The sequence below is a fragment of the Elephas maximus genome, chromosome 20, assembly GCF_024166365.1.
Source record: "Elephas maximus indicus isolate mEleMax1 chromosome 20, mEleMax1 primary haplotype, whole genome shotgun sequence".
Taxonomy (NCBI): Eukaryota; Metazoa; Chordata; class Mammalia; order Proboscidea; family Elephantidae; genus Elephas; species Elephas maximus.
In genome coordinates this window covers 52,616,846-52,628,157 of record NC_064838.1, presented here as the reverse complement: position 1 = coordinate 52,628,157, position 11,312 = coordinate 52,616,846, and the positions used below count along the sequence as shown (strand labels likewise).

The 11,312-nt window shown below is 46.3% G+C and overlaps 1 protein-coding gene across 5 annotated transcripts; it reads left to right on the top strand.

Moving 5' to 3' along the window:
* The first annotated feature begins 939 nt into the window (after positions 1 to 939).
* Positions 940 to 11,100, top strand: NME6 (NME/NM23 nucleoside diphosphate kinase 6). 5 transcript variants are annotated; one of them, XM_049862885.1, is made up of 7 exons: positions 940 to 1,039; positions 1,488 to 1,611; positions 3,499 to 3,595; positions 4,516 to 4,618; positions 5,349 to 5,388; positions 5,797 to 5,957; positions 6,250 to 11,100. In XM_049862885.1, exons 2-7 carry the CDS (start codon positions 1,535 to 1,537, stop codon positions 6,414 to 6,416), a joined length of 645 nt encoding a protein of 214 aa, XP_049718842.1. In that variant the 5' UTR covers positions 940 to 1,039; positions 1,488 to 1,534; the 3' UTR covers positions 6,417 to 11,100. The 5 variants fall into 5 exon arrangements, with proteins under 5 accessions (XP_049718842.1, XP_049718846.1, XP_049718845.1 ...); XM_049862888.1 differs by lacking the exon at positions 940 to 1,039 and adding an exon at positions 2,792 to 2,943 and having other exon boundaries at positions 1,518 to 1,628; XM_049862889.1 differs by lacking the exon at positions 3,499 to 3,595.
* The last annotated feature ends 212 nt before the right edge of the window (positions 11,101 to 11,312 follow it).

Sequence of the window (11,312 nt, the reverse complement as noted above, 5' to 3'; positions counted from 1 at the left end):
TAAAAGGGTAAATAAATCTTTAAATTGATGAGTCAGTTATTTTCACTCTTTTCAATCTCAGTAATTCCAAGAAAACATTTTTACCACTCTTACTCAACCTGGCCTTCAGTTTTCTGGTTACCCCGTCACAACTGTCCCTGCTCCCTACTCACGGTTGCCAGCCTCTCCCTACATCAGACTACACACCAGGAATACCTCCAGTTTTCATCTCCTCATCCTGGACTGCTTCAGCAGTCTCCCTCGGCACCCCGCCCCCCGCCCCCGCCTTTGCTGTTCAAATTTCTCAGCAAGATGTTCAAAAGTCCTCACGACTTGCTTCCCCCAAGCCTTACAAAGCGGCTGATGTGATGTGTCTTCCGCGATGTACACCCGGGCGCCAGCCAATGATCCTCACTCACCAACCCCCATATTAGCTATGCTCCTCCGTGTCTCTGTATGGCTCCGAGCTCAAAGACTGTCAACGAATGCCTCTGCCTTTGCACAAGCTCTCTGCTCTCGCATTTCTCACCAAATACTTACTGGGCACCAATCACGTGCCAAGCAATGCCTAGGCAAAGAATGTAACAAAGCGAGTCGGGCCAAGTTCATTAGCTGGCCCACCTGGCGGGAACTGCGCCCCACCAGGCTCCGGAATCGCACATGCAGTCCTCTCAGTCCAGCCACCGGCGCAGCGCAGCGCAGCGCCTCGCCGGACCTCCGCCCTGGCCCTCCCTCCCGCCTCAGGGCTCCCAAGCCAGGCGACCCCCACTAGCTGAGCCCCGCTTCCTCCTCGCGTAGAGACCCCGGCAAGTGCTGTAAAAAGACAACCGCCACCGGTAGATCGGCCCTGCCTCTAATCGCCCCGCCTCGGGCCTCGGCCGGTGAGCCAGCCAGCTGACGAACCCGCCTTAGAACCCGGGGCGCGGCCTCGCTGCGGCCATATAGTAGTGCGAGGACCCCAAGGCTGACTGCCCGGTGGAGCGCCTGAAGGACCCCGCCTGGGCCTCGCAGGCTGACTAGCGCGGAGCCTGGCGGCCGGGCGTCCCCGCTGGAGGACCAGGTGAATCCCGACCCCGACTCAGGCTGGAGCGGGGCTTCGAATAGCCTGGGGTCTGGGTTGGGCTTGGACCCCTGGTAGGAGAGGCGAGGATGGCGCGTCTGAAGGTTTAGGGACGTGGAAGGTTCTGGGGGGCCGGTCAGGAGCTGAGGTGGTGCGCCCGAGGGTCTGGAGAGGCCCGACCGCGGGTGTGGGGCGGAGACGTCGTTGAGGGGGCTACAGGTTCGGACCGCGGGTGGGAGTACAGCCACCTGGGCCGCTGCCTCGGATGGCTGGACGCCTCAGATGTTGGGGACAAATGCCCAGGCCACTTCTAAAATTTGTAACTCTCATGGAGTGACGCTTTAAGTTGAGTAAGTTTCTCGACTTCTCAGAATTTGTTGTAAACCAAGAGCCACGACAGCCATAATTTAGCTGGGATTAGGAAAGGAACTTTGTCCTCTCTCTACAGGCAGCGTGCCCGCCCTGGGAATCCCCTAGCAGCCTGATTTGGAATGGATGGAGCAGGATCGTTCACTGATTCATTTTACCAAATACCTATTGAGGGGCAGCTGCGTGGGAGGCATTCTGCACAGGTACTGAGGATATGGTGGTGAGCAAAACAGACCTCTTCTTTCATGGAGCTGACATTCTAGTGGTGGAGACATAGAAATGAAATAACTACCTATAAAATTCCAAACTGAAGAACGTGTGCAAGGAGCAGTGAGAAGGTATAACAGGGGAAGTGAGCTAAGATCTACTGGGTGAGATGAAGGTATCCAGGGAAAGCACATTCTGGACTAGGAAAGACCCCACAGAAAGGCTGGCAGGCCAGAAAGTCTTTTGGAAACAAAAGGTGCATGAGGCTGAAGCAAAAGAAAGCTATGGAGTGTGGGGTTCCAGATGAGACTGGAGAGCTACGCAGGGCCCAGATCCCATAAAGCCTGGTAGACCATGATAAGGATCAGGGCTTTTATCCAGAGAGCAGAGTACACTTTAAAGGGTTAAGGAAAGACAGGATTAAATTTGCATTTCTCATTCACTCTGGCTGCTGTGTAGAGACTCTCGTAGAGGGTCGCAAAAGTAAAAACTGGGAAACCAGTGAGGAGGCTGCTGCAGAGTCCAAGGAGTGATGATGGTGTCTTGGACAGTGGCAATTTAGAGGGAGAGAACTGTATGGGTTTGAGAGATAATTGGGCGGGAAAATTGCCAGGACTGGCAATAGTATGGGTATGGAGGGTGAGGAAAGGATGGCCCCCTAGATATCTGGCAAAGATTACATTTGCTCTTGGGTTACTCACCATCTGGGAAATTAGGGAGAGTGGCTTGGCTGATCTTGTACTGCTTAGACTGAACTTGGCTTTGCGTTTGGAGTACAGCATCAAACTAAAAGCTATAGGAAGGACATGAGTACAAGAGACCGTGGCATAGCTTCCTCATTTGGACCAGACTCTAGCATCACCTTTAATGTGATTGCTAGGCTACCTTCAGGCTAAGAAAAATGAGAGAGTTGTCCAGACTCTGTCCTTGCATGTGTTCATGGAAACCTTCTCTATTTGTTGGAAGATTTAGGGGTTCTATCAGATAATCTTTTGAGACTTAGCCTTTACTCCACCAAAGGTGATCAACTTCTCAAATATAAATTGAACTTTGCAGTTGGAAGAGACCTCAGAGTCTTCTAGCCCAGTTTCTAAAATACTTTTTATGTTCAGTATATCATTTCCACAGTTATTTATTAGGCTTTTATACCATACTATTTTTTTTTTTTTTTTTTAGACACTAGGGATGCAGAGACAAGTTAACTTAGTCAACAAAATTGATTGAGCACCTTTGTGCCAGGCACTGTTCCAGCTACTTCAGCTACAAACTCACTTTGAAGTTGCGTGTCTATGAATCTTGCTGTTGTGGACAGCTGAGTGTATTAAAAGGTCTGACATAGAGGTGATCCTGACCAATCAAAGATAAAAGATGCTGTGTATCTCTTAGACTTTTTGGTATCCCGGCAACATCGCAATTCTTGTCCATCAGTCTTCCAATTCTAGAATTGTTGGGGAGAACACTCTGGGATAGAGGGCTTTAAGAGGGGAATCAGTTATTATACCCTTGTGACCAGCCTGTTTGGGACTGTAAATTGTAAATCCTCTATAAAACACAAAAGAAAGTTAAGAAGGGAAAAGTGCATTGGTAGAAACGGGTAGTGTTTAAACTTGAGTTTCTCCATCATAGGCTAGCATTCACACAGACCAGATTATGTACTCCACAGGGCAACTTGAATGCCCACTCCATACCCCTCCCCATAAATCCCATGACCCCAACTGAGCAATTAAATAAAATAATGTATATAACCTTGCTGTGTAACTGTCAAGTGTTTTATGAGTGTCAGAAGTGAAGAGACTGGTTGGCTTGCAAGATAACACAGCTCCAGAGTAGGGAGGGGTGGAGTACAGCTCTAGTAGGTCCCTAATCCAGCTATCTGATGGCAGGAGTGAGATGGCCTCCATCTTACGAAGCCCTCAGGCTCTCCAGCTCACTCTTGCCCTGATCAAGCCTGATGCAGTTGCTCACCCACTGATTATGGAGGTAAGAATGAATCCTCAGCCTCTACTGTACGCCCTGGACACTGCTAGCATTTCAGGTGCCTTTTGGGGTGATTGACTACAAAGTCCCATGCTAGATCCTGTGGCGACAAAGCTAGGAGCCATGGACCCTGACTCTAAGAAGACAGTCCTGGAAATAAAGGTGGGAAATCTTGAAGGGGGTGTGTGATTTTAGACTTCTGTTTACCACAGTGTGACAAGTCCTAAATAAGTAGCACCAATACGTAAGGCCACTGTGGGGCAGGGGAGGACCAGAATAACCAGGAATAGTGGCCTGGAAGTGATGGAACTCAGCTGGGCCACAAAGGAAGAGTGAGCTTCAGTTAGCGCACAGGAGGAGGATGGATTTACACACAAAGGAGATGTTGAGGCAAGAATGTGCGTGAAAAAAAGAATGTGTGTGGTGGGCTTGAGGGCCACAGGTGGGCTGGGTTGGTCACACTAGAGAATTGGAAGAGGTGAAGGTCAAGAAAAGTGTAGCCTCAAGCACTGGGCTAAAGATTGTACTTCATTCCATGAATTATAGAAATCACCTAGAATCTTCTAAGTGTGGCGTGTCAGTTATAGTGTTTTTAACCTATCATATCTGATGGTTTGGAGAGAGTGGGAGAAACTTGAGGGAGGACTACTACCAAGAGACTTTTAGGATGTTCTGAGTGGTGGCTCCTGTGGGCTTGAGCTCGGGGCTGCAGGGGTGGAAGGCAGAGATGGCACTTGCTCATGATCTGGCTGTGTGAGTGGAGGTCTTTACCTCATCCACCCTTCTTCTGTCCCACCGATGGGACAGAGCCTCAAGGCCTGGGCTCTGAGGGGTCCTCATGGTTCTTTTGGTCAGCCTAGGTCTCCTGTTCACTCAAATGGCCCCTTTACCTGATTTTTATCTTTGGGATGGTTTTTATCCAGGCTGTTCATCAGCAGATTCTGAGCAACAAGTTTCTTATAGTGCGAATGAGAGAACTACTGTGGAGAAAGGAAGATTGCCAGAGGTTTTACCAAGAGCACGAAGGTAAGACCAGGAGTCTTTTGAATGGGAGGCTTCTGTATCATGAGAGGCAATCCAGAGAGATTTTACCTGAACACACAATGGCAAACCATGTAAGATTGCAGCCAGTCTTCCAAAATCTTGGTTTATATGCAAACGTTTCATGATCATCAGTCCTTTTTTAATATTTTCTAGGACAGCTCTATCTAATAATCCAAGCCAAAATCTTAATTTCAGGTCCTGACAACGATAGCAGTAGTTAACATTTAGCGAGTGTTCATTCTTTGTCACACATTGTCCTAATGCTCATCATTTCATTTAATTCTCCAGCAGTAGGTACCATGAGGTAAAATCAAACCTGTAGCCGTCAAGTCGATTCCGACTTATAGCAACCCTGTAGTACAAAGTAGCACTGCCCCATAGGATTTTCAGGGAGTGTCTAGTGGATTTGAACTGCTGACCTTTTGGTTGCCAGGTGAGTTCTTAACCACTGTACCACCAGGGCGCCAACTATGAGGTAGGTATTGTTATATCCCAAGTACACAGATTAGAAAACTGAGTTCGGAAGGTTAATAACTTACCCGAAACTGCGTAGGTTGTAAGTGACTGAGCCTGGATTCAGACCTGGGTATGTCTCATTCCAAGATCTTTGTTCTTTTCTCTATTAAGTTTTTATTATTCCAGATAAGGAGGTAGAAATACAAAAAGTCCTCCTGGGCACCACTGTCTTGATGAAGGTACTGTTGCTTTGCAGGGCGTTTTTTCTATCAGCGTCTGGTGGAGTTCATGGCCAGGTACTTCTAATTTTGATTCCAGAATTTTTACCCTGCACCCCTCCTCCGCCCCCTGCAAATAGATGAGTTGCTTTCATTTGCTACCGTGTAAAGTTGAAGTCTGAAGAAACATGGGCCTGAGGCTCCGACTGAGCTGACACTGACCCAGTGGCCACCTGTCCCATGGTGGTTACTGGTCCAGTGGCTGTAGAAGAGTATTGTTGGATGCTGCCTAGCTGATCTTTGTGGCCTTTCTTGCGCATCAACAATGGCCCTCCATTACCTTCTATTTGAAGCAGTATTGGTACGCAGTTAGAAAGGCAAGGGAACTCTCAGGATGTACAAAGTGCCTTTATTCATGCTCTGCTTACAATGTGCCCTCCTAGACCAGATGGCCAGATTCTTGACATTTCCTCCTCTCACTCACAGTGGGCCAATTCGAGCCTACATCCTTGCCCACAAGGATGCCATCCAGCTCTGGAGAACACTGATGGGACCTACCAGAGTGTTTCAAGCACGCCACGTGGCTCCAGATTCAATTCGTGGGAGTTTCGGCCTCACTGACACCCGCAACACTACTCATGGCTCAGGTGAGTCAGCCTTGTCCACATCCATGAATGAGGAAGGGAGGTTTGGGGTTGGTGTGCAGACTGTGTGGTGGGGCTGTGAGCCAAGTTCCCCAAAGGAACCAAGCTCCCGTTTGTGTGACTGGCCTTTGTGGCCAGAGGCAGGTGTGGCCTATGGACTTTCTTCACATGCCCAAGACTGAGAGGATGGGCAAGAGAAGTAGAGGCTTATCATGGCAATGGTTTCTAAACAGAATTATGAATACCTCTTACCTCTATCCCGTACTGGTGTGAGGACACCTTCTTTTTCTTACAGACTCTGTGATTTCAGCCAGTAGAGAGATTGCAGCCTTCTTTCCTGACTTCAGCGAACAGCGCTGGTATGAGGAAGAGGAGCCCCGGTTGCGCTGTGGCCCTGTGTGCTACAATCCAGAGGGAGGCATCCACTGTGCAGCTCGAACAGGAGGCCCAGGACCAGCCTGATGCAGGCTTGTTGATATATAAAGACTGGTGGTTTTGCCCAGCCTTTGCTCTTAGATATCTGGTCAAAAGCATTATTTTACGACTAAGGAAGCCTGGGCTCCTGGTGCCATCTCTTCTGGCACCATCACCTCACTAAGGGCCTAGTTCATCCCTGCCACCTCTTCCAGAATCTAGCTCTTTATCTACCTCTTCTCTGGAATGTTCATGGTTAAGTCAGAAGAATGGTGGACAACTAAAGCTGGCCGCCTGTTTTGGTTCCTCTTTTCGTTGAGAACTGTCTGTTCTTTCCTCAAGGAGAAGGTTGCCTAATTGACTTGCCTGGTTGTAAGACCCTTGAAAAATGCAGTGACTCTGTATAAGTAGCATTTAGCATATCTTCCGCAATAAAAGTCAGTGTTCTACTGAATCCTCCAGGCTGGGAGCACTTCTCTAGTGTCAGCAGCTTTCTCTCTATCTTTAGTTAGAATAATGAGACCTGCCCTGAAACCAGGTTTCTGGTCTATGCTAAGCAAAGAGAGAATTGCGTAGGATTATCTCAGTAGGCTGACAAACAAGCATACAGCTTACGTTGTGCAGAAAGGTACCCAGCAAAGGAACTGAATGTGGGCTGTGCATCCTGGCACAGGGCTGCATCTTAGAGGAAGGGGCACCTTTTATTTGAACAAAGGTATATCTGCCCAATGGGGTATGTTCTTATTATTTGCACAAAGGCACTAAAGGTAGCCATGTCTCCCGTATAGCTGAGTTCAGCAGTTACCTGTTGCTGCATAACAAATCACCTCAAAACTTAATGGCTTAAAACAATTCATTCTTATGTTTCTGTGGGTTGGCTAGTTGCTTCTGCTAGTTGGGTGGTTCTATTTGTCTTACCTGGACTCACTTGTGTGGCTGCATTCAGCTGATGGGTCCGTGAGGTTCATCCTGAGCTTCTTCACAGCATGGTTTTTTCGGGTTTCATGAGAGCAGGCCACAATTCGCAAGCTTGTCAAGCCTCTGCTTGTGTCGTATTTGCTGATACTGGCCAAAGCAAGTCATGTGACAAGACCCAGAGTCCTTGTGAGAAGGGAATGCACAAGGGCACGGACTCAGGAGATGTGAATCATTGGGGACTGTTACTGTGACAGTCTACCACACTGGAAGCTGGAGGTTACATCAGCTAAAGATAGTGGGCTGAAATATTTACACTATTTTACTACCTCTTGGTTTAGAGTGAAATTTCTAAGATTCTTAGAGAATCTTCCTACATCAAAATCTATAAATGCATCTGCATATGTTCCCATCACCTCCCTTCCTGTTGCAACATAGGAAGGGTCCTGCTTCCTATCTGTGATGCTTAAGATTGTGTGTCAACTTGGCTGGGCCATGATTCTCAGTGTTTTTGGCAGTTGTATAATGTTGTGATCACTTCCCTGTTGAGATTTGATACGTGATCACGCCCATGTTGGGATCTCCTATGGTACCAGTGAGGACCGGACCTGTGGCAGCTCACTGCCCCCCCACCTCAGCCCTCATCGCAATACCCTCCGCCGCCTAGGTCTTTCTGCTCACCTTGCTGGGGCTTTTGTTTGTCCTGGACCCTGCAGCTGGCTCCTGTTCGTCTGACCTCCAGTTCTCAGGACTTGAGCTAACAGCTTACCTGCAGTCTTGCCTGCTGAGCTTCAGATTACTTGTTCTTCACATTTTGCAACTGCCCTGCTCTCCAGCCTACCGGTCTTGGGTTCACCAGCCTCTGCAGCCAAGTGAATCAGGAGAGTTCTCTTTCCTGCCCCACTGACTTGGGACATTACAGCCTCTAAAATCCGAGTGACGCATTTCCTTGATATAAATCTATATATATACATAAATATACACTTTACTGGTTTTGCTTCTCTAGAGAACCCAGCCCAAGACACCGCCCAAGCCAGTCCTTCCTCTTGTGCTCTGGATCCCGTCTCTTTTCTGTGGGACCGTTCTGTTTTAGTTTTCTAGTCTCTTTTGCACCTTTTACCTTTCTCCACTGAGTCCTTCCCCTTTAAATTCTAATACGTTTTGATGTCTTCCTTCTTTCAAAATCCAGTCTGGCTTGCTCATCTGCCACTCTAAAGGACTGCTCTTGCCAAGGTTATAGTGACCTCCATGCTGCCACATTTAGAGGGTATTTTTCAGGCTACATCATTCCAGCCTTCTCAGTAGCATTCAACACTGCTTTGTCCCCCAGAAGCACTCTTTTTTCTGGACTTTCCTGACCTACATACCATTGGTTTTCTTCTTGCTTCTCTGGCTCTTACTGTCCTTTGTTGGCTTGTCCAAACAATTGTTTTAGTAAACTATGTATTCAAGGCATTCTGAAAAATACAGAGATGATTAAGACATGATTTGGTCCTAAGGTTACTAATTATGAAGCCGAGTAGTCAACCAACTCTAATACATGGCAAAGATAGACAAGTGCCATAACAGAGGTATAAAGTTCTGTGGAAGAACAGAGGTAAAATGTTTTACCCTGGCTGGATGAGGAGGGGGAAGGTGATGGATGGGGTGGGAAGGCTTTATAGAAGACATACCACTGGCACTAAGCCTCAAGGTCAAATAGAGTGTTGATAGAAAGCTGTAGAGCCTTTTTATTTTCAGTTCCGTTTGGGTCAGTTTGGTCTGTCTGTAGGCCAGGAAGCCTGTGATGCTTCCTGACTGATAGAGAATGGAGATCCAGACTTTTATATCTCAGTACATGGATGTTTTCTCTTTTTGGTGGCCCTGAAACCTTGGAATCGAAAATTGCCTTCATCTTCTATTTGGACCCCTTCAATTTTCAGTAGTGGTAGACTAGAAAATTTGGGCCAACCATCACACAGAGAACAGAGAAAATATAAATAACATCTATTTGAAAGCATCAGGTGGCTAACAAGTCAGTGACGAATTTTGGGACCAAGATCCAGGACAAGAAGGGAACTCTGAAAAATTAGCCTACAGTTTGGGGCCACTTTTCCCCTAAGGGTGCCTGCTGACTCTGGAAGAGGCAGTTGAGAGGCAAGAAGCTGAGTTTTCAACATCCTCATTGGGTTAGAGAGTTTCATGGATGCTGGCAGAAGACACGAGATTCCTATGTCAGAGATTATTACTCATGACAGCAGATAGCATGTTTGCATTGGTTCCATTTACCCCTTAAGTCCCATGGGGGCTACACAGACGCAGGTGGGTACTGCACATGCAGTGAGTTTGTGGTATAGTCCATTACCTTACCACAAAGAATACAACCACGGTCTAAAAATTGGGTAAAATATCCTTTATTGTTGCCATATAAATCAACTTTACATCAATACAAAATCAGCCTCAAATGGATGCCCTATCCATCTAAGATACAACTATTGGTCTCTACTCATCCAGACCTAAAGAGAAAGAAGGAAACCAAAGACTCAAGAAACTAGTCTATAGAACCAATAGTCTACATAAACAATGACATCACCTACCTTGAGACCAGAAGTAGATGGTGCCCGGCTATCACTACCAATCGTTCCAGCTAAGAACTCAATAGATGGTCCTGGATAGAATGGGAGAAAAATGTAGAACAAAACTCAAATTCCTAAAAAAAAGACTTTAATTACAGGACTGGTAGAGACTAAATGAACCCCTGAGACTGTCATCCTGAGATACTCTTTAAACTTGGAGCTCAAACCACTCCCAGAGGTCACCTTTCAGCCAAATGACAGATCGGCCCGTAAATTAAATAATACCACCAAAAAAAAAAAATTTTTTTTTCTGTAAGTACTATGCTTCTCAAAATAATCATCTAGATGAAACCAAATGGTTAACATTTACCCTAGGCCAAAGATGAGAAGAATGGCGGTGGGGGGGGGGCAGAGGGTGTTGGGGTGAGGGCAGGGAAGCTAGATTAATGGCAAAAACAACCAAAATAGAAATAACAAGGATGCTGATACATTGTGAAAAATGTAACCAATGTCACTGAACAATGTGTATAGAAATTGTTACGTGAGAACCTAATTCCTGTGTAAACTTTCACCCAAAACACAATAAAATATTAAAAATAACAACAACAAAAAAGACCAAACAAATAAATGTGGCAGAGGATGTAAAGAACAATAATGATGCTAAGTTGAGAGTGGGAAACTAGGCATAGATACTGAAATCCTTAGATTTGTGGGAAGTTTTAGGAGAGATGTTAAATCTATAGCCTGGCAGTCCAGGCATTCAGACTGAGTGGGTGTCAGAGGAAGGACAAAATGTCTCCACAGCAATCAAGAATCCAGGATCAAGTAGCCAAGGAGTGAGAGGCAGTGGTGTGGGCTGCACTCTCTCCACAAGCTTTCCCCAACCTCCTGCTTCAGGCACATGCTGGTCTTCGTATATTCTCAGTAATCTTTTCCCCATTTTTTAAAAATCTCATACTTTCTCTTGCTCATGTATGTCTCATCTTCCAGCATCCTCTCCATTTCTCTCTGTATCCTCTCCTCCCTTTGCTCTTCCCGCTGAAGCAGAAGGCGGGCTAAGCTAGAAGTGAAGTTCAGGGTTTTGTCACAGTGGATGTTTTAAGAACCCAGTCTGTAGAGCCGGACTGCACCAGTCCAAATCCCAGCTCTGCCACTTACAAGATATGTGACATTGGACAATGTACATAACCTCTCTGTGTCTCAGTTTCTACATCTGTGATAATGGCACCTGCCTTCAGGGTTGTTGCAGTAAATGACTTAATAAATATAGCATTTAAATCAATGCCTGGCATACAGTAACTTTTGCTATTACTATGTGTTATAGTTAAACGATATAATATTTTGTATTTAAATGAGAACTCGAATTCTGATTTTAAAGATAAGTACTTTTTTGTCCTCAAAAATTAACCAATGGATAGACAAAAGATGGTATATCCATACAGTGGAATATTAGTCGTAAAAAAGAATGAAATGC